Source organism: Peromyscus maniculatus, chromosome 4 (assembly GCF_049852395.1).
Source record: "Peromyscus maniculatus bairdii isolate BWxNUB_F1_BW_parent chromosome 4, HU_Pman_BW_mat_3.1, whole genome shotgun sequence".
Classification (NCBI taxonomy): domain Eukaryota; kingdom Metazoa; phylum Chordata; class Mammalia; order Rodentia; family Cricetidae; genus Peromyscus; species Peromyscus maniculatus.
Genome location: NC_134855.1, coordinates 36126914 through 36147330, shown reverse-complemented (window position 1 = coordinate 36147330; position 20417 = coordinate 36126914). Strand labels below are relative to the sequence as shown.

Sequence of the window (20417 nt, the reverse complement as noted above, 5' to 3'; positions counted from 1 at the left end):
TTTTTTCTTACTCCATGGCTTTCTGTGTAGCTGGGTGGTTGGCCTCTTCTCATTTCTAGATCTTACTTTCTTCCTAGATTTCTCCTATTTATTCTCTCTGCCAGCCAGCCCTGTCTGTCTCTCTTCTGCCTAGCTATTGCTGTTCAGTTCTTTGTTAGACCATCAGGTGTTTTAGATTAGGCAAAGTAACACAACTTTAAGAGTTAAACACATGCAACGTAACAGAATGCAACACATCTTTGTATCATTAAACAAATATTCCATAGCATAAAAGAACGTAAGGCATTTTAAACTAATATTCCACAACATCTTGTCCCTGGTCAGGCTTGGGAGAATGTCTAGATTCTCCCAAGGTTCAGTACATGAAGTGTCTGTTGATCACAGCACTTGTTTAACACAATTCGCAGTGTGTGCAGAAGCAAGAACATTTGCTGCTGTGTATAGTGAAGCATTATGGAGAGATCTGGCTAAATGAGCTTGCTCCTGACTTATTCCTCCCGAGTCTTATCATGGTCATTGCTGTGAAGAAGTAGTGTGTTGTGATGAGGAGATGCAGTGTGGGGATGTGGGTATCTATCTGCCTGCAGCTGAAGAGTACGTGGTCCCAGTGAGGTCAGCTGGAGGAGCTCTGTATTGTGAACTAGGCCCTCAGCTCCTTCCACTCCACATTCCAGGCCAAATGCAGCTGCACATAATGAAAGGAGCCTTTAATAAGGGGTGATTAACATGGGTTCCTCTAAGGGTATTTGGGGCTCTTTTAATTTTCTGTAACCTCTTTTTACCATGATGTTTGGCAAGGGAGCACAAACCTTGAGAAGTTTTGTAAAAACTGCCCTTTGTGGAAGCCCTGGTTTGCTCTTGTCTGCCTGAGTTAGTTTGAAAATAACCACTTGGCCAGTGCATACCTCTTTGTCTAGTCTCTAGCTTCTCTAGGTTGCCTCACTGTATATCTTCATTTATTTAGGCAAATACCATTTCAAGGTGGGAGAGAAAGGAGTTTGTAGTAAATTGGATGTAGATTGGACTAAGTTTTTCAAGGTAACAGCAATATGGACTTTTTGAAATACTTGATCAAATACATTTAACCACACTAACTTAACCATAATTCCACTTAACCCTAATCAATCTCGTATAGTAATACTCACTAACCAATCAATACGTACCAAGGAAGTGTAAGTTTATTAAGCCTGAGGCCATGTAGATCTAATGAACATCAATGACTTTTTCTCCTTTTGAGAAAGAGTCAGCAGGAGTTGAGAAAACATGAGACCATGTCCATGTTCTCTCTCTCTCTCTCTCTTTCTCTCTCTCTCTCTCTCTCTCTCTCTCTCTCTCTCTCTCTCTCTCTCTCTCTCTCTCAACATGTTGAATTTGTTTCCCAAAGAAAGAAATGGGAAGTGGTGGGGTGGTAGCTGACATGGAGAGCAGTCCCAGGAGAGGATGACAGACCTGAACTCCCTCTGTGTCCAGGTTGGTGGTGACTGTCACCGCCAGCTCCAGCTAGGCATTGAGGGAAAGTTGCAGAATTCACAAGTTAAATAGCTTCCTCCTTCCCTCCCTCCTCCCCTTCCTTCTTTCTTGACTCCCTTTCTTTCTCCCTTTTCCCTCTGTTTCCCTTCCTTCTTCTTTCCTTTTCTCTACTGTGTCAATACACCTAGCCCTTCATATCTATGAGTTCTGCCTCCACGGAGTCAGTCACCGCACACTGAAAGTATTTAGGAAAAAAAAATGTGTTTATACACACCGCTCCAGACTGTTTCTTTATCCTGAGTCCTCACACCATGTGACCATGACATAGCATTTACATTGTATTAGTTTTTGGAAGTGATCTGAGACAAATTAAAGCGTGTGGAGGAGTGGTGAGTGGGTTATGTAAAAGTGCTATTCCATTTTATATAAGGGACTTGAGTGTGAATTTTAAATTAGTCCCCATAAATACCAAAGGACAGTTGTCTTTATTTCCCCAGTTCATCGGGTTCCAGGGCACTGTGGAGATGTGAGTGAGCTGGATTCTCACACAGCTGGCCTAGTACCTGTGTCTTTCCCATTCTCTTTCATCTGATTGGCTTAGGAAGGAAATGCTTTGAATTGGTGATGCAGGGCTTCCCAGACCTCACTTGTGGGCTATCACATGTCCTCTCCTGCAGCTACCCTTTTCATGGTCAGTGCACCCCCACAGGCACTGAAAGAAAATCACTCATTAGAAATCATCAAATAATAAGTTCTCCTGTGATCAAGAACACAGAACTTGCTCCAAAAGCAGTATTTACATCAGAACTATCTTTTATTAAAAACGCTTTTCCTACCTAGGTACTGTTGTCTTCTATCCCTACTCATTGGCTGTAGGCACATTTTTTTTTCTTTATTTCTTTCCTATAAGATTACAAGAAACATTTGGCTCAAGGCAAGGTTTTACAAACATTTGCTTTTGTAATTGCTCAGTGTTTAAGGAGTCCTTTCTGGATGGTGTTGCTAGCTTATTTCTAGCTGAGTAATTTTTTTTTTTTTTTTTGCCCCTTACCAACCTGTATCAGTAGATCTGTTCATAAAGGGAGAAACATTGGCCATCTACGGTAAACATCCCTGAGAGGAGTTGCTGGCGCCATGGTAGGTGACTCTGATTTCAGGTTTGCTGACCTCTATTAGTTGCCATAGTGATGAGCTGAGCTCTGCTTAATAGAGCTTTACCAAAATAAAGACGATCAATAGTTTTTGAAGGCTAGTGCTTATGTTGGTGGCTCCTAATAGGAGATATCAAAATTAAATGTAGTTATATGAATGCCTCCAGCAATAGAATTGAAGTTAGAAGATGTTAACATGTGGAAACAGGTATTTAAAAAAAAGACTTAATTCAGAAGATGAATACACTTGGCAGCTTTTTTTGAACACCCAGAATTCTTTGTGAGTATACAGAAAAATAGCGATCCTTATAGAATGGATGGGGATGTTCTTTTACAACAGCAGATTTCAAGTCACAAGGACTTGGTTAAGGAGTTCTGAAGCCAAGTTGTCAGAGAACACTTTTAGCACCCATTGAAGAACACTCCAGGCCAAGCTTTCTCCATTTACCCGTGTAACTACTAATGATTCCAGAGGAGTTTGGGAATATACAAGGTACGTGGTGGCTAGTTAAAGTTTACTGTGGAAGCAGAAGAGCCTGGCCTGTGCTTGTGAGCCTTTTACTCACTGAGAGCTGATGGCAGCTGCTGGGACTAAGAAGAAACACCTAGGAACACCCTAAGGAGGAGTCTGATGTTTTTACTTTCAAAACTAATGATTTTCAAAGGTTTCTCATATATATATATATATATATATATATATATATATATATATATATATGGTATATCATGGATGAAATGCAAGTATCATTAATGCACTAAGTTCTCTGGTTTTGACAATAAAAAGGAAGACATCTGAGGGACAGCATAATTCACAAAGCCTACTGTCAGCCAGGTGTTATACCCTCAGTGGATGGTCCCTGGACCTTTCCTAGTTGGACAGAGTCAACTCTGTGTGTGGGGGGTGCAATTATCTCAAGGTACAGCATGAGAGGGAGGCAACCCACAACCATGTAGGACTTCTCTTTCTCCAGAGGTTTGGGATGATCTTATTGGTGTTTGAGAACTCACATCTCCCCAATTCTGTTGCAACAATCTGTCAAGTACATATCAAGGCTTATTAAAAACAAAAATCAAGGGCTGGAGAGATGGCTCCATGGTTAAGAGTGTGTACCTCTTTTTCAGAGGACCTGGGTTCAGATCGCATCACCCACACTGGACAGTTCACAACTGTCTGTGACTCCAGTTCAGGTGTTCCTCCACCCTTTTCTGGCCTCCATAGGCAACTGCATGCATATGGTGCACGTTTGGTGCATACAGGCACACACACATACATATAAATATACATAAATACAAGTTTTGAAACACAAAACAAGCAACAGAAATCAGCACTGCTGGAGCGAAGACATGACTATAAAATTGAAGAGGCAATCCTCAGCGAGCCAGAAGGAAGCAAACAGCATACCAGTTTCAAGGGGGTGGGGCAAGTCAACTGCTTAACTACAGAAAGTGTCTGTCATCCTGAATGTTTTATGTGTCACTGTTTTTGTAAATTTAAAAGAAAAATCTGAAGTGTGCGTGTGTGTGTGTGTGTGTGTGTGTGTGTGTGTGTGTGTGTGTGTGTGTGTGTGTGTGTGTGAAGGCTAGAGGTTGGTATCTGGTGTCTTCTTTGGTCAGTCTCCATTTTATATATTAAGGCAGAGTCTCTCACTGAACTCAGACGTTGGTCACTTGCCTAGTCTAGTTAGGCAGCCTACTTCAAGGAGGATCCTGTCTTTGTCCCTTAATGCTGGGGTTACCAGCCAGCAGGCCTCCATGCCCTCTTATCTTCTAGATGAGTTCTGAGCTCTGTTCCTTACACTTGGCAGTGAGGCCCATGAAGTTACCTCCACGGGTCCTAATTATATCTGTCTTATACTTGGTTTCAGTGATCACATTGATGTTTCTATGAGAGAGATCTTACTTACCAGGGATAAACTAGTCAAATGCTCTGTGACTCTGATGGTTGGCTGAGTCCTCCTTACTGAGGACCTGCTATATGTCAGACACTGTTGTAAGCACTGGGGATTCAGGTCGGAGTACCGCAGGCAGCTTCCTCCTCATCCTCAGAGAGAATCAGACAAGAGATGGATGAGCTGATGACCTGACAGCCATGTGGTGATGTTTGCCCAGAAGGGAAGCATAGCAAGGTTCCAGGAAGTGAGTGGACACTAGGAAGGAATTCTCAAAATCTTTCAAGCTTTTTTTTTAAAATTTTTTAAATTTTGAGATGATTAAATTATGTAGCTGAGACTGGCCTCGAGTTTTCAATCCTACTGTGTCTGGGAGAACAGGTTTGTTGCTCGGGGCCCAGCTCCATGAAAGTGCTTCTTGGTAGGGCTCTTAGATGAGATCGTTGCCTTACCCCAGGCTTGTGACCTGGACCTCTGGTAGGTCTCCATTTTCATCCTTCTTACTCTAGTGTCTATTGACACAGTGGCCATTCAGAATAAAAGTCTGACCATATCTCAAAACCTCACCACAGCTTCCTTGTAAAATGAAACCCCTACTCTTCTCCTTAGCCACATGAGGTTTCCCCTCAAGTCCTGGATCCCACGTCCTTGTCTCCTCCCTTGCTGTCCAGGACATGCTTCTGAGCTGACCACACAGGTGCCCACCTCTGGGTCCCTGGCTGCCATTCAGTTTTGCTCTGTTCCATTGTCTCCATCAGAGAGGCCTTCTAGGACCACTCAGTCAGGAGTGACATCTTGCTATCACCATGTCGTCTCTGCTGATTCGTCCGCGTGGCATGTGTCCCCTCTTCCACTCATGCTACGCAGCCCTCTGCTCAGCTGTCTGCATCTGTGAGAGTGCATGTGGTTGGAGGGCAGGGACTGGGCTCTTCACTCACCATTATATTTCCAGCACCGGGAATAATAGCAACACAGTCCAAGAGCCTGGTGATGATTTGTGGAATGAATGGATGGATGGATGGATGGATTTGCTGTAAGGACAGGACTGCAGAAGAACAAACAGGAAAAATGAAAGTATCAAATATTTTGAGGGTTTTTAAAAATCTCCCAAGCCAATGCTTTTTACAATCCCACCCCTGCCTCCCATTGCCATAGTAAGAGCTGCAGTCACCTCTCACTCTTTTGCTTATCTTCGCTTGCACTGTGCTCTTTGCCAATGAACTTAAATCCATACCTTTATGGTCACATATCGTAGGTGAGGAATTTTGGTGACTGCACTTGGAATTTCCAAAATACATATTTTTAATGTTAGTACTTTTAAACTATTTTCTTCAGCTTACATACAAAGTACTGAATGACCTTGACTGTGAAATTTTCACACAGATATGTCATTATGCCTTTGGCACATGCTTGTATTTCCAGGACTGGTGAGATGGGAGCTGGAGGATCAACAGTTCAAGCTCATCTGTGGCTACATAGTTTCAGGCTAACCTGGGTTATATGAGACCCTGTCTCCTCCAAAAAAAGTAAAATAATCTTTGGTTTTAGAATTACTACAGCACTCTCAAATATTTACTACAAACAAATTCTAACAATACAGAAAAATACTTTTTTTTTTAAAGAAAATGTCAAAAAGGTTTTGCCAGATAGTGGTAGCACAAACCTTTAATCCCAGTACTTGGAAGGCAGAGCCAGGAGGATCTCTGTGAGTTCAAGGCCAGCCTGGTCTACAGCGTGAGATCCAGGAAAGGCTCCAAAACTACACAGAGAAACCCTGTCTCAAAACAAAAACAAAAAAAAGTTTTACTTGAGTTGATTTATGACTTCTCTCCTTTCTTTCTCTCTCCCTCCCTCCCTCTGTTTCTTTCTTCCCTTCCTTTCTTTTGAAACTGTAGTATCGCCGAATGCCCCCAGACTCGGCCCCACGGAGCTGACGGTGGTTATCACCGTGCCTGTTTGCCTGCTCTCCATAGCTGCCATGCTGACAATATGGGCATGCCAGGACCGCCAGTGCACATACAGAAAGACCAAGAGACACAACGTGGAGGAACCTCTGGCAGAGTACAGCCTGGTAAACGCGGGAAAAACACTCAAAGATTTGATTTATGACGCCACTGCCTCCGGTTCAGGCTCTGGTATGTTTATGTTTTTAGTAAGCAAACACTTGTCTAAAAATCAGTGAACTATCTTTTTGCTCAAAGTGTCCAGTATGAACTCATCAGCTAAAGTGCTCAGTGAGGTACATAATGAATAAACTCATGAATAGAAATCTCTTTAAGGATTACATGCAAATCATCTACAGTAGCAGATTTTCATATAGTTTTTCAAAAGGCCTTTAGGATTAGCTGTACTTCCACACATTCTCTCCTTTACCCTGCTCCTCCCCCACTTTAATCTTGTTTTAGCTTCTCCTTTATCTCTTCATAAAACTACATTCCATTTCCCTGTCCTCTTTTCTTTTTAAAGAGAGACAGACAGACATGTGTGCGAGCATGCACGTACACACACACACACACACACACACACACACACACACACACACACACGCACACACAGGGGAGCATGGAGTTGGGTGGGGAGGAGTTGGGGAGGAGAAAGCATGATTAAGGTATATTGTATGAATAACTTTAAAAATCCTACTTAAAAAAAAAAGCATTGTCATGATAGAGTCTCCTCCGATGTCCACTGCAGCTTTCTGGGGTCTGATTTCTTTTTTATTCCTTGGGATTTGATTCTTTGTTTACTTCTCTTGGCTTTTGTGTCATCCTCCACCTCCTCCCATGGTTGGAGCTGTCACTGCTGCTTTCTCCAGATGTTTAATAGAAACAGAGGAGTTAGGGGTGTTGGGTTTAAGTCCATGAGATATAGGGAAATGTGTTAGTTAACAATACAGTGTTCCTTGTGGATATTTGTGGTCACTGAGGCCTCCTGGATCTGGAGGCAACCCCATCCCCAGATGTGCTTTCAAAGCTAGTAAGGAGCTGCCCTGGAATTAACTCAACATTATATTCCGGGAGCCAGGCAATGGGAATCTGAAGGAAGCTCACGGCATTCCTAGCTGGCTCCTGTGGCTCAAGGTTATCTAGTCACTGTTATCATAATGTATCAAAAACCAATACCTTTTCTTCTTTAATGAATTCAGACGACTGATGAAGAAGTTCCAAGGGCCAGACTGCATCATGGAATAAAAGAGCCTTTTTCATAGCACAAAACACTTCGGGGAGTAGGGGCAGAGCAGGATTTCCCTGCAGTTACAAGGACTCTTCTCTTCCCATCTGAACTTCTAGAGACTCTTTTCTCTTGGCTTTGCAAAAATATGACCAAGAGGACACCCAGACAAGCCACTTCAGAAGCTCCTACATCCCTTCTTGCTTTAGAGGGATCATTAGTGCCATTCATTATTCCAACCGGGGTTGGATGGTGTATTCTCAGTATTCTGTCTGTATTCTCAGTATTAGGGATGCTACAGTAGAAGCCTCCCACGTTAGAGACTAACCCTGGGCTATGTAGCAAAACCTTGCCTTGAAAAACATGAAAAGAAAGGAAACAAAACAAAACACATGGCTTTGAGGAACTCTCCCACTGGTGGGTGTGAGTAGCACCCAGGCAGACACAGTAACAGAGGCAGGTGGGGAAACAACATCACATTCGTATGGTCACCCATATCTAATAGGAAGCACTCTGGATACATCAGAAAGGACCACAATTTTGCTGACCAGAAAAGTCTAATGGTCCAGGCTGTCACTGTAACATCAAGTGAGATGTTTTTACAAAAGAAACCATGAAAGCAAAATCCCGAAATTACAAGCATTTAAAGTTGGAATTCAAATTATGTCACTGTGTAAAAGGCTTATTTTAAGAGCAATATTCTTCAGTATTTAAACTCAGCTTCTTGGGATATTATATGTTGAGATCTACTATATCCCAAAATTTTGAGTACTGCCAACATTCTAGGCACAAAGAACTCTGATTTATGCTTAATTTCTAGAAACACATTTCTTTATCATTCTCAAAGGACCGAACAACCTTCTACTTATTACCCACAGAAATGTTTTCATTCACTTGATGATATTAGGTCCTATCCTAGTTAGTCTTTATTGTCAACTTGACACAACCTAGAGTCATCTGAAGGGACAAGCCTCAGCTGAATGATTACCTGGGTCATGTTGGCCTGTGGGCATGTTTATAGGGGAATTGTCTTGATTGCTAAGTGATGGAGGAGGGCACATCCCACTGTAGGTGGTACCAGCCATGGGCAGATGGTCTTGGGCTGTACAAGAAAGCTAGACGAGAATAACACAGAGAGTTTTGCGGCAAGCAATGTTTCTCCACAGTTCCTGCCTTCAGCTTCCTGCCTTGATTTCCTGCCCTGACTTCCTTCAGTGCTGAACTGATCTGCAAGTGTAAGCCAAATAAATCCTTTCCTCCACCATGGTGCTTTTGGTCAGGTTGTTTATATATTATCCTACTCTAAGTCTACTGAATCTGACCAAGGGTTTCTCCTCCATGTAAAAAGAATACAAATTAATACACAGAAAACTAGATATTTAATTTAAGAAAGGAGTAATGAGCTGGCAAGATGGCTTACTGGGTAAAGGCCCTTGCCACCAAGACTGAAGACCTGAGTTCATTTCCAAGGACCCACATGATAGAAGGAGAGAGCCAACCCCTATAGCTTGTTCTTTGACTACACACTCCTTATGGTCTCCCCCACACACACACAAATAAAGAAATGCTATTACATTTTTTAATAAGCACCATGAGCTGAACATGAAAACCAAAATTTTGACATGTGGCACAGACCTAGATAGTATAGTTCTTATCCCGCATCAAGGAAGCAGATTTTTCAGCAGATGGAGACCATTACAGAGAGCTACAACTGTTCAAAACCCATAAATAACTGATGCCAGGGTGCTCAGCTCCAGGGCATACATCTCTAACACAACTCCTACACCTGAGGCTCAGGGAACATCACAGAAGATGAGGAGGAAAGACTGTGAGAGCCAGAGGACCAGGAAGTCTTCTATGAGATTGTGTCTCCTAGAAATGCCAGGGAAATTTCATATATGATACTTAACTACATGGCTGCCTGAACAAGATCTGAACAAGGACAACACCAATAAACATGCTAACGTGGAAGGGGAAATCTCATGGAGCCTCAAATCTCATGGGACCCCACACTTAGACAAACACCACATGGACTCATTGGGTTGTATTTATATATGTTATATGCATATATTTATATTATACATATAACAAAAAATTAAAGAAAAATTCATGTTAAATGTTTTTAAAAGTGTATCTTTGAGCATGAATACGAATCTGTTGGCTTCTGGATTCTTCCTTTTGAGATTGTACTAAGACATTTTGCCGAAGGAAGAAGAAAACCATGCCCAAGGCCAGATAATTTCTTTTTATTTTTGCTGTGAAGATTAAACTCAGGTCTCACACATCACAAGCTGGGAAAGTGTTCTTTCCCTGAGCTACATCCCTAGGCTTTGTATGCGTGTGGTCGGGGGAGGGGAAGTCACTAACTTGTCCAGGCTAGCCCTGCCTCAGCATCCCAAATAGTTGAGGACACAGGCCTGCATCACCAGGTTTTGCTCCTGAATACATCTTCTTAAGGACACATTCGACCAAGCTTTAGGCATTTCTGTCTCTGTAAAGCCAGCTTGTTTGGCGGTAACCCCTAGCTCAAAGCACATGCCTTTAATCATCAGAGAACAGGTTTACCTTCGGCAACGCTTCTGCCACAATAGCTCGCCCGTGGGGAGGACGTTGGACCAGCCTGCTTTCTTCCTGCCTTTCTCAATTGGCTGGTGACCTTGAATCTGAGGCAGCTTTGTCAGATACTGAAAAACCCTGATTACGAAGCTTAGCCCTGACCAGGTCAGGGACAAATTTCAAAGAGATGGAGAGCCTGCAAAGTGAAAATAAATGATGTTTTATTGGACCGAGCTTGAGAGTGGGCTCCGTCTCAGGCAGCTTTCACGGAAGTAGAAAGCCTGCTTCTTTGTCTTACGGTAGAATGTTCTGACAGATGGGGACACAAGCCAGACATCGGCTTCTATAATCCCTGGAGAAAAGATTAAAATGAACTCATGGCAAGAGTCAAAGTTTCTGTTCAAACGCAGCCTGAAGCTGTGGAGCACAAAAACTACTCAGATTCACTTTGTTCTTTGCTTTGGAAGGTACTGAGTCAGCTGAAGCAGTATCTCCCCCGGCTCACCCCACTGGTCCCCTTACATGATGTGATGTCCTTTGTCTGCCAATTGGGTGTTGCATTAACTGCAGTGTGAAAACACCGTCTTACTGGTTTCTTTCTTTCTTTTTTTTTTTTTTTTTTGTCAGTGATGATGTGGGGAGGGCGACACTGAGATTTGACTTAATAATTGTTCGTATCACTTTGGGCCAAAAACTGGCGGGAGCCTAGAAAGATAACCATGGCTATTTGTTGTCAGATGCCTTCCTTCCCACAGAAAGGAATACAGGTCTGTCCTCAGATGGGGGACAAAGCATTCTGGGTCAGCCTTCGGCAGCAGCAGACTCTCTTCAGGTCCAATGTTCTCATCGATAAATGATGAGGTTGAACCAGATGGTTCCAAAAGAACTTTCGGACTGTGGGGCTTGGTGACTAATTGTTGAGGCTCATACCAGTGAATTTATAGTCTGTGCCTATTTACCATTGTGGGTGGTTCTCCTGGAGATGAGAACATCTGTGTAAACACTGGCTCATTCTTGGATTAGGGGACAATGCCCCCAAGAAGCCACATGGCATTACTTTCTCTAGCCACCTGAGGACAGTGACAATAACCCAGTTGGCATTCTAGAATACACTCATCTTGTAGCCTTTTAAACTATTTGCTTTCTAACAATACAATTATAGGAATAATAAAACCTTCTTATGGACCTTATGTTGAAAATACAGCAAATGAGAAGGAAGAATATTATAACTCACTCTGATTCCACCAAATGGTTCAGTCTTCTGTCTATGCAGTTTGAAAAACTACACACTCATAAAGATAAAATTTACTATACTGTTCTCATTTAACATTGTAGCAGAGCAGATTCCAGTGTCATTGAAATGCACTTTATTGGCAGCAGCATCAGTGTTAATCTTAGATGATCCATGCTGATGTTTCTGTAAGATTGAGGGTAACCATTATTGATCAGGCATTATGCCCGGTACAGTGCTAACTGCTTAACCTCCTTATTAACTCTCAGACTGTCCCATTTCCCAGAGAATGGTGCTAAAGCTCATGGAACTTAAGTAACCTGACCATGGTGACTAGATGTCGTAGCTGAAATTGGAACCTAGGTCTTTACTTATCTGTGCTTGTGTATCTGCACCATATTTCACAAATGTCTTCTTATTTGAAAGCTTTCCTTTTTGTTTAATATTGATAACAATGATGTATTCGATATTTTTACATGGACTCTCTACATTTTGAGTTAATTCTATAGGATAGAATTTTAGAAGTAGCGTCACTATTTTAAAAATGACAACCAGTCTGGGCATGGCGGTAGGCATCTTTAGTCCCAGCACTTGGGAGGCAAAGGCCGACAGGTCTTTATGAATATGAAGCCAGCTTGGTCCATATAGTGAGGTCCAGGGAAGCCAGGGATACATAGTAAGACCCTGTCTCAAAACAACTACAACAAAAAATTATGAGCATTATATATATCCACAGAACAGGTTTTCCTTGAATTTATTTATTTCACAGATAACATATTCTTACTGTAACATGCTTATCTCACTCAGTAACTGAATTTGATTCCTTACATGCACATTTTAATTTTGTTTTGAAAAAAAAATCCACAAAAAATTCTTTTCCTTTCACAGTAGTACAGGAGCTATGAATTTTATTTTAAGTGTTAGCCATGCATGTTTTTCCTTTGAGTCCTTAGTAATTGGACTGGCTTTATGGGAAATTCAAGGGATTTGCCACAATTCTTAGAAAGCAGATATCTGCAGCAGCATGCTGTGTTCAAAAAACTTTGTTTGTAAATAAGAGAAGAGAAATTAATAATTTAGGACATTTTATATGTCATGCCTTGTCATTAAAGTTTGTTGTATTGATGCTTATTTCATCAACTTGAATACAATTACTAACGTGCTTAGGTGTTTGCTTTTTATGTAATAGCTGCCATCACTGTGACTTTTGTTTGGAATGACTGGTCTGCCTCTCCTCTGACTAGGTCTGCCTCTTTTGGTGCAAAGAACAATTGCAAGAACTATTGTACTTCAAGAAATAGTAGGAAAAGGTCGATTTGGGGAAGTGTGGCATGGAAGATGGTGTGGGGAAGATGTGGCTGTGAAAATATTCTCCTCCAGAGATGAAAGATCTTGGTTTCGGGAGGCAGAAATTTATCAGACAGTGATGTTGAGACACGAGAACATCCTTGGCTTCATTGCAGCTGACAACAAAGGTAAGGTCGCTCTCACCACGGTCAGCAAGAAAAATGTCAGATTGCATGTGAGATAGAGGGGAGCCATCACATTGACGCCAGAAAGCACACACAAGTCTATCTTCTTTATCAAGAAAATTCTCTTCTCTTTTCCAACAAGTAAATGCCCGTAACCAAGCAGTGAAGTGCAGCAGCAAATGGTCAGTGAGAAGTCGTGATAATGCAGTGAAACCTGTGTTTCAAAATATTAGATAACTGGTACTGGTCAGGGACCAGCCATCTGCAACTGGAGTCGGTCCTCAGGTCCTCAAGCCTCCTGGCCTAGTTATCCCGTCTTCAGTCTCCCTGGGTCATGCAAACACCTAGAGGCATCTTGGACTGTGGAGGGCATTTGGGTGTGCTGCAGTGGGACGCTATTAGAATTTCGAGAGGCTGCTGTTTACCAGCTGGGATGGAATCTGTATCACAGGCGTTGTGTGTACAGTTTTCAGCATACGTCCCCTCCAGACTGAGAGAACGGGGCAGGAGATTGGTAGCGGAGTTTTCTTTCATTGTCAACTTGACAGAATTTCAAGTTTAACTCTGACAGATAAGTAGTTGTGGGCTGTTTTAGTGTCCTGGAACAAAACAGATCATCTATCTGGTATTTAAGGTCAGTACTCTTAAAATACTGCACATGTGTTGGGTGTTGAGGAAGGGATGCAGTTAGTGGATTATCTTCTTCTCTTTCCTCTTCCTACAATGCTTTGGCCCATTTGTTGTACAACAAAAGGGAAATGCAGACAGGAGTGAGAAAACTCAGTCCAGTCAGGTTGGAAATTAGAACTTTAATCAGTATCTATGAAGAACTTCGATGAAGCCACAGTTACAATCTCATCAAAAAGCACACACAAAAAAAGGTTAAACTAAATATCTATGAATTTTACACATCTACTATTGCCTGGGAAATTTAAAAAAAATTAGTTTTGTCTAATAGTAACATTATCATGATTTTATTTATTATTAATTAGATGACAAAAGAGAGGCTTAGCATTTGTTGACCACAATTATGCTTCTTAGTTATGATTTGTAAGGAAAGAGAGTAAATTTGAGATGATAATATTAATACAAATATTACTACTACTACTACTACTGCTGCTAATGATAATAGTAATGATAGTACTGCTGCTACCACTACTAATTATTATTATTATTATTTCATGTGTTTGGGTAGTTTCCTGCATGTATGTCTGTGTCTAGTGCCCAGCAAGGCTGCAAGAGGTTGTTGGCTCCCCTAGAACTGGAGGTACAGATTATTGGGAGCCACCATGTGGATGCTGGGTATTGAACCCAGTTCCTCTGGAAGAGCAGCCAGTACTCTTAACTGCTAAGCCATCTCTCCAGCCCCTTTTTCCAAGTTCTTAAGGACATATGCTTTAACACCATATCCAGAGTTTTGAAAAAACAGACACTGTTCCAAGGTTCAGAGCCACTTCCCTCTGCTAATCTTGAGCTGTGTTATTTCCTGGTCAGGTTAACCAGCAGTGGTATCAGCACAGTGGTGACCAGCCACATAACTCATCTTGAAGAACTATTTTAATCACAGTGCTTACTGGCTTACATACAAATCTGTCAATCTGTCACAAAGAGGTCATCTTTCATCTTTGTTTCCTTTTGTTTTTATGTTATTTTATTTTATTATGTGCGTTGGTGTTTTGTCTGCATGCATGTCTGTGTGAGTGTGTTGGATTACCTGGAGCTGGAGTTACAGATATGAGCTGCACTGTGGGTGCTGGGAATTGAACCTGGGTCCTCTGGAAGAGCATCCAGAGCTCTTAATGGCTGAGCCATCTCTCCAGCTCCTGTTTCCTTCTGCTTAACTGGCTTTTCTCAGTCATGTCCTTCCTTGTCAGCCACTTTGTACGAATACCAAATGGTCTCTAACATCACATTCATCTTCACAAATTCTTTATTCATGTAACATTTACAGTTTACATTGCAGTGGACTGTCTCACAACAAGGACCTTGTGAGAGAGCACAGCCAGGTGCAGGCGTCAGCAGGGAGAGTCTGAGGGTGAGGTTAGTGTGGGGTGGATCATTAGCGAACTTTATACTATCCTGCCTTTTGTACGGCATGAAGCTTTCTTCCTGCCTGGTTGTGGAAATGAAATCGCTGGAGAACACACAGCTGCTGAACACACAGACCTGCCAGGAACACATCTCAGCAAAACGCTCACTGCCGAGTCCATCTGAGTCCCAGAACTGGCCAGGGCTGCCTATGCTGCCGGAGACACTTGGTATAGAAAGCTACAACTAATTGTTGAAGTGCTGCTACATAGAGAAACTTCAGGCTAATTTCTCACCTGTTAAAAGTCTTCATAAAATGCTAGGTTTTTGTTTAAATGGGTGTGTTATCTGAGACTATCCAGCCATCATATCATAGAAGCTAGCTCTTTTTAAAACTGTTTGGAGCATTCATTTCCTATTTTTAAAGGCAAACATCATGGGCATTGTTAGCACATCAGCACTCCTGTGGTAGAAATAGTAGTTTGTGTAAATTTGTTATATTTATTGTCTTTATTAGTTTAATCTTTCTGAAAAGCTTAAGAGTGATGGGCAAGGCTGAGGCCAAATGTGCCTCTCAGAAGTTGCTCCCACAGTTCACCTTTCCAAAGTTTCCCATATACTGTGATAGCTCCCACCAACAACTATTGATGAGGGCAAGCAGGCAAAGAATTGCTCATTTGTTAGAACCACCTTCCATGACTTTGTGTTTTCATGGAAGCTTCCCCCATATCCACACCTTCAATAACTCTTTGCGAACTTTTACTTCTCCAGCTTCAGCTTTCTTGTTGAAAGAATTAACTTTGTTTCATAAATGGCACAGATGAACTTTAAATACTGTTGTTGTTAAAAGTGCTTGCTGGCTTTCTCAACATTTACAACAAGTGACGTTTTCTCATTAGATAATGGAACTTGGACTCAACTTTGGCTTGTATCAGAGTATCATGAACAGGGCTCCTTATATGACTATCTGAATAGAAACATAGTAACCGTGGCTGGGATGATCAAGCTGGCACTTTCCATAGCCAGTGGTCTGGCTCACCTACATATGGAGATTGTTGGTACTCAAGGTACGTATTTCCTTCCAGAAAGCTGGCCCTTGGATTGACTTTGTTTTAGTTCTTTACAGTCACCAAACACAGAGAAACAATGGAGGTACTTCATAAAAGTGAGATTCTTGTCATGCTGCAAACAAGTTTCTCATACTCAGTGCCACACGTTATTCATGATGTAGTTTTATCCCTGGTGGCTCCATCCATGCCATTAGTCCGTACACCAAAAGGTGTTCTTTTGCCGGCAAAGGCTATATATTCACATTCTGAAGATATAAATGCTTGCTTTTGATTATTAAAATATGGCTGGGAAAGATAACATGACCATGAAAGAATATTTGAGGGTGGGTGGGGGTAGCTGAGGCGGAAGGATTTCCGTGAGTTTGATGCCATCCTGGGTTACATGTGAATTCCATACTAGGCTGGAACTGTCTCAAAAAGATTAAAAAAAAAAGAGAATATTTGAATATCCTACTTGAAAGTCAAATAATATCCTCTGCTTTGCCAGTTTACTGAGCCTATAGGAAACTGACTCTCAAAAGTCATTAGTCCAAACAGGTCACCCAGTTCATGACCCCTTCATACTCTTAGAAATTATTGAGCTCCCCAAAGTTCTGGTAACTGTAGGTTATATTTATTAATCCATTCCATATTAAAAACTTTTCATTGAGAAATTAAAAAATTGTTTATTTCAAGAACTGTAATTATCCAATTGAATATTAATGTAAATAACAGCTTCCAAATGTTTTACAACTTTTTTTTTTCTAATGCAATGTAGTGGAAATAGTGGTTTAGTTTTACATTTTTAAAAATAGTTTTAATATCTAGCTATTTCACACATGCTCTTTATCCCATTTGTCCCAGTATATGGTTTTGGTTGAAGTAATTGGAGAAATGATGACATGAACCAGATAGGTATATATGTAGTAATTTTAAGGACCCTTGTGGGTCTTTTGTTCTTATTTGAGAATTGCTAGAGTAGTAAAATTTCGAGATGTGTTTTATTAGAAAACATTTGCCCTCTTGTGGAACACACATAATAGTAACCTGAACTCATTTATTGAAAACCTCCTTGTTAGTGACCACAACTGTCACATGGTGCTCTGTGCATTGGAACTGCTTGAGTATAAAGCAAGAGACTACCCTCACTTAGCTTGGAGTTTAGCCAGAAGACTACATGTCTCTCTGAAGCAAACTGCTGCTCTTCTGGACTTGGGGTGCAGTCAGGGAAGATGTGTCTGAGGGGAAGACATTTGAGCTAAGTCTTCTAAGTGACTGGATTCAGAAGACTCCGTCTTCAGTAGGGGACAATATGAATACACTTTTCTTATGTTTTGTAGGTAAGCCTGCTATCGCTCATCGAGATATAAAGTCAAAGAATATCTTAGTGAAAAAATGTGACACTTGTGCCATAGCTGACTTAGGGCTGGCTGTGAAACATGATTCAATCATGAACACTATAGACATACCCCAGAATCCCAAAGTGGGAACGAAGAGGTAAGATGACTTTTGCTGGTAGCTTCCTAGAGTTTATATGATTGATCAAACACCATGAGTGCCTATGGTGTGTATCCAGATGTGAAGAACTTTAGGCCTAAAAAAAAAAAAAGAAATCTTTGTGGAGACATTGAGAAGCCATAATGACTACAAAGTGGGGGAGCTGACTTTTTTGTTCTGGTGAAGTAGCCATTGAGTGCAGAGTCTAGTCCAGGGTTGTGGTGGAAGAGAAGATGGCATGCCATGTTTATGTGACACAGTTTCTGGATGTCTCTCCTGCAGAAAAGAAACCACCTCAGTTGTATATAGGAACTGAAGGGACTCTAGCCAGCTTGAGCATGGCAAACATGGCTCTGGCAGGCCTTGAATTCCTTCCCCATTCTCTGGCCTTGCTACAAACTATTAGATTACATTCCTAAAGCCAGCCACCAAGCTCTATCCCCTTATTTGGCTACTTCCTCCTCCGGAAGCTGACTACCATGATCCAGCTATCAAAGTATTGAGGTCCAGCAATCAAAAGCCTCCTTTGGCTCACCCAATAAACACACCCAATTAAAATTAAACACCTCATCCTAACACGCGGTTTCCCCTTTACTTTTATAAGACATCATTTTCCTATTACCCACATCTGTCTCCTCTCTATCCAGAGGCAGTCCGTTGTCCTCCAGGACAAATAACCCCTGCCCTCTCCCTTGTTCCCTTCCACTTCTCCCTCATCCTCTATTTTCTATCTTTGTCTCTTATTCCCTGCCCATAATGGCCAAATTCCCATAACATCAATCTCCTTTGTGCTGAGAACTTGGCCTTGGGAGTCCTGAGCTGATACTCAGCCTTTTAGGAACTCCAGCACTTTTATGGCTCATCAGTGAGCTACAAGTCAGGTCTTGATGTATAGGCTCAGGTTTTAAAGAACACATGGAAAATCAATGTATTTGAGGAGATAGGTTAGGGACACTATATAATAAAACCACGTGTGTGATTGTCTATTCCCTTAACACACAAAGATATAGTGTATCAATTTATATCTTACCCATAGCTGAACTTATCCTTGGTTTCCCAGAATGATGCACTTGAGATAATATGCATTTGAACACAATTTTCACTTTCAAGGAACAGAAGATAATAAAGCTAGGAGAAAGCATGGAGTGATAAGGAGCACACTCCACAGAGCTGTGGCCACGACAGGCTCATCATCAGTCAGGAACTCCTGGTGTGTTCATTGTTTTGACCAGCAGGTGGCTCCTTAGCTAGCCTTCTCTCTCTCCTTTACCTGAGTTCCATGCTTCATGCTGCTTTTTCATAATTCCAGGGCTCTTAAGCTTGAAGTCACAACAATCAATATATTTTCCTGAACTTGTTACTTGTTTCTTGAGAATAGAGAAATTCTAAGGAGAATAGAGAATTTCTAAGGAGGTAGAGCTGGCCTCTAAGCCAGCTGAGATTTCAGAACAGTGCCTGCAAGCCATTGGCTGTCTGCTGGTAGACATGATTGAGGTCACAGAGACATTCCAGGGAAGCATGTACAGAATGAGCAGTCTTAATGGACCCCTCATCTTTTCTCACTAAGGACACCCACCTGACTGTTTCTGCATCAGGGGCCCTCAGGCAGGACTTGGGTGCTGGTTTCCTTTCGGGGAGTCCAACACTTTGAAAAAGAACTCCAGAGTATATATTCTGGGAAAATGCCCAACTCTGTATGGGCCAGTTGGGCTCAGTCAGGCCCTGTGACTCCAGGACTTCTACCCTTAAGCTTTGTTCAAACAAGGCTATACTATTCTTGGCACAGTGTATAGTAGAATTCTTCATTCTGAGAAGGTATTTGTGGAAGAGCATCTAGCCTTCCTTGTGTTGGAGACTGAGCTCCCTGTGGTGAGTGAAGCTCACTGCTTGTCAGACAGGAACTTTCTGTGATGACAGTTTCTTAGGATGCTGAGCTCCATCTCTGTTCTTGAATGCTTTGCTCACTGACCTTCCCAGTTTATTCTTTCCAAGTACTAGGCTACTGGTGGTCTTTCTACAATGTAAAACCGTGTGGTGTGACCTTTAATTTCATTTAAAATGTTTAAGAATGATGGTTGAGTCAGTAACTGTGTTTTTTAATTTCACCCTATTATGGTATCTGAGCTGTACCTTTGAAATTGATATGAGCAATCTTAATTTATGTTTTGTATCACGATGCATTAAAATTGTGGTTTACTGGACCGAATCTCAATGTGCACATTTTTGAAGGTATATGGCTCCTGAAATGCTTGATGATACAATGAATGTGAGCATCTTTGAGTCCTTCAAGCGAGCTGACATCTATTCTGTGGGGCTGGTTTACTGGGAAATAGCTCGAAGGTGTTCGATTGGAGGTAAGATTTTGGAGATATTCTTTTGTTACCCTTCCCTTGACACCGAGTACAAGATGTGATTTTCTGTATTTTCCCATTAGTACACTGGATTGTTTCTTAATAGTTAAGAGAATTCCTTTCAGTAATTTTTTTTTTTCAGGACAGAAGTGAAGCGTCCTGTGGAGAGTGTGTGTGGGGGTATCTTTTGAATTTTACTTAGATGTGGGTGACAGTTCTGATCATTCTGATGCCTGTAATGATTCTTTTGAGTCCCTCGAAAATGATCTGATTGGAGTTTGCAAGCAGCTGCTATTCCCTACTCTTATCCCGAAGAAGCTAAGTGACAGGCCAAGGCAGCAGGCCTGGCAGCCTTCCGCTGCTCAGGCTTTTCCTCTTTTCTCTCCTGTGACGTAAATACAACACAGGGATGGATAAAATGGAGTGGGGAAGTGAGTGATAGCTCACCTCTTGCCCTCTACTGCTCCCTGCAGCTTAGAAATTGGTAAGGGAACCCCTGCTAATGCAGTCTAATGAAATTGTTGCATCAGTGCAGAAAAAGTTAAATGCTCATAT

At 41.7% G+C, this 20417-nt stretch overlaps 1 protein-coding gene across 1 annotated transcript in view; it reads left to right on the top strand.

Annotated features, from left to right (window-relative positions):
* Positions 1-20417, top strand: part of Acvr1c (activin A receptor type 1C) — an 87485-nt gene that overhangs the window by 53652 nt on the left and 13416 nt on the right. The window contains exons 3-7 of the mRNA XM_006984650.4: positions 6406-6645; positions 12710-12940; positions 15865-16032; positions 17355-17511; positions 19741-19865. Of these exons, the coding sequence (XP_006984712.2) occupies positions 6406-6645; positions 12710-12940; positions 15865-16032; positions 17355-17511; positions 19741-19865 (921 nt within the window). The remainder of the gene's footprint in view (positions 1-6405; positions 6646-12709; positions 12941-15864; positions 16033-17354; positions 17512-19740; positions 19866-20417) is intronic.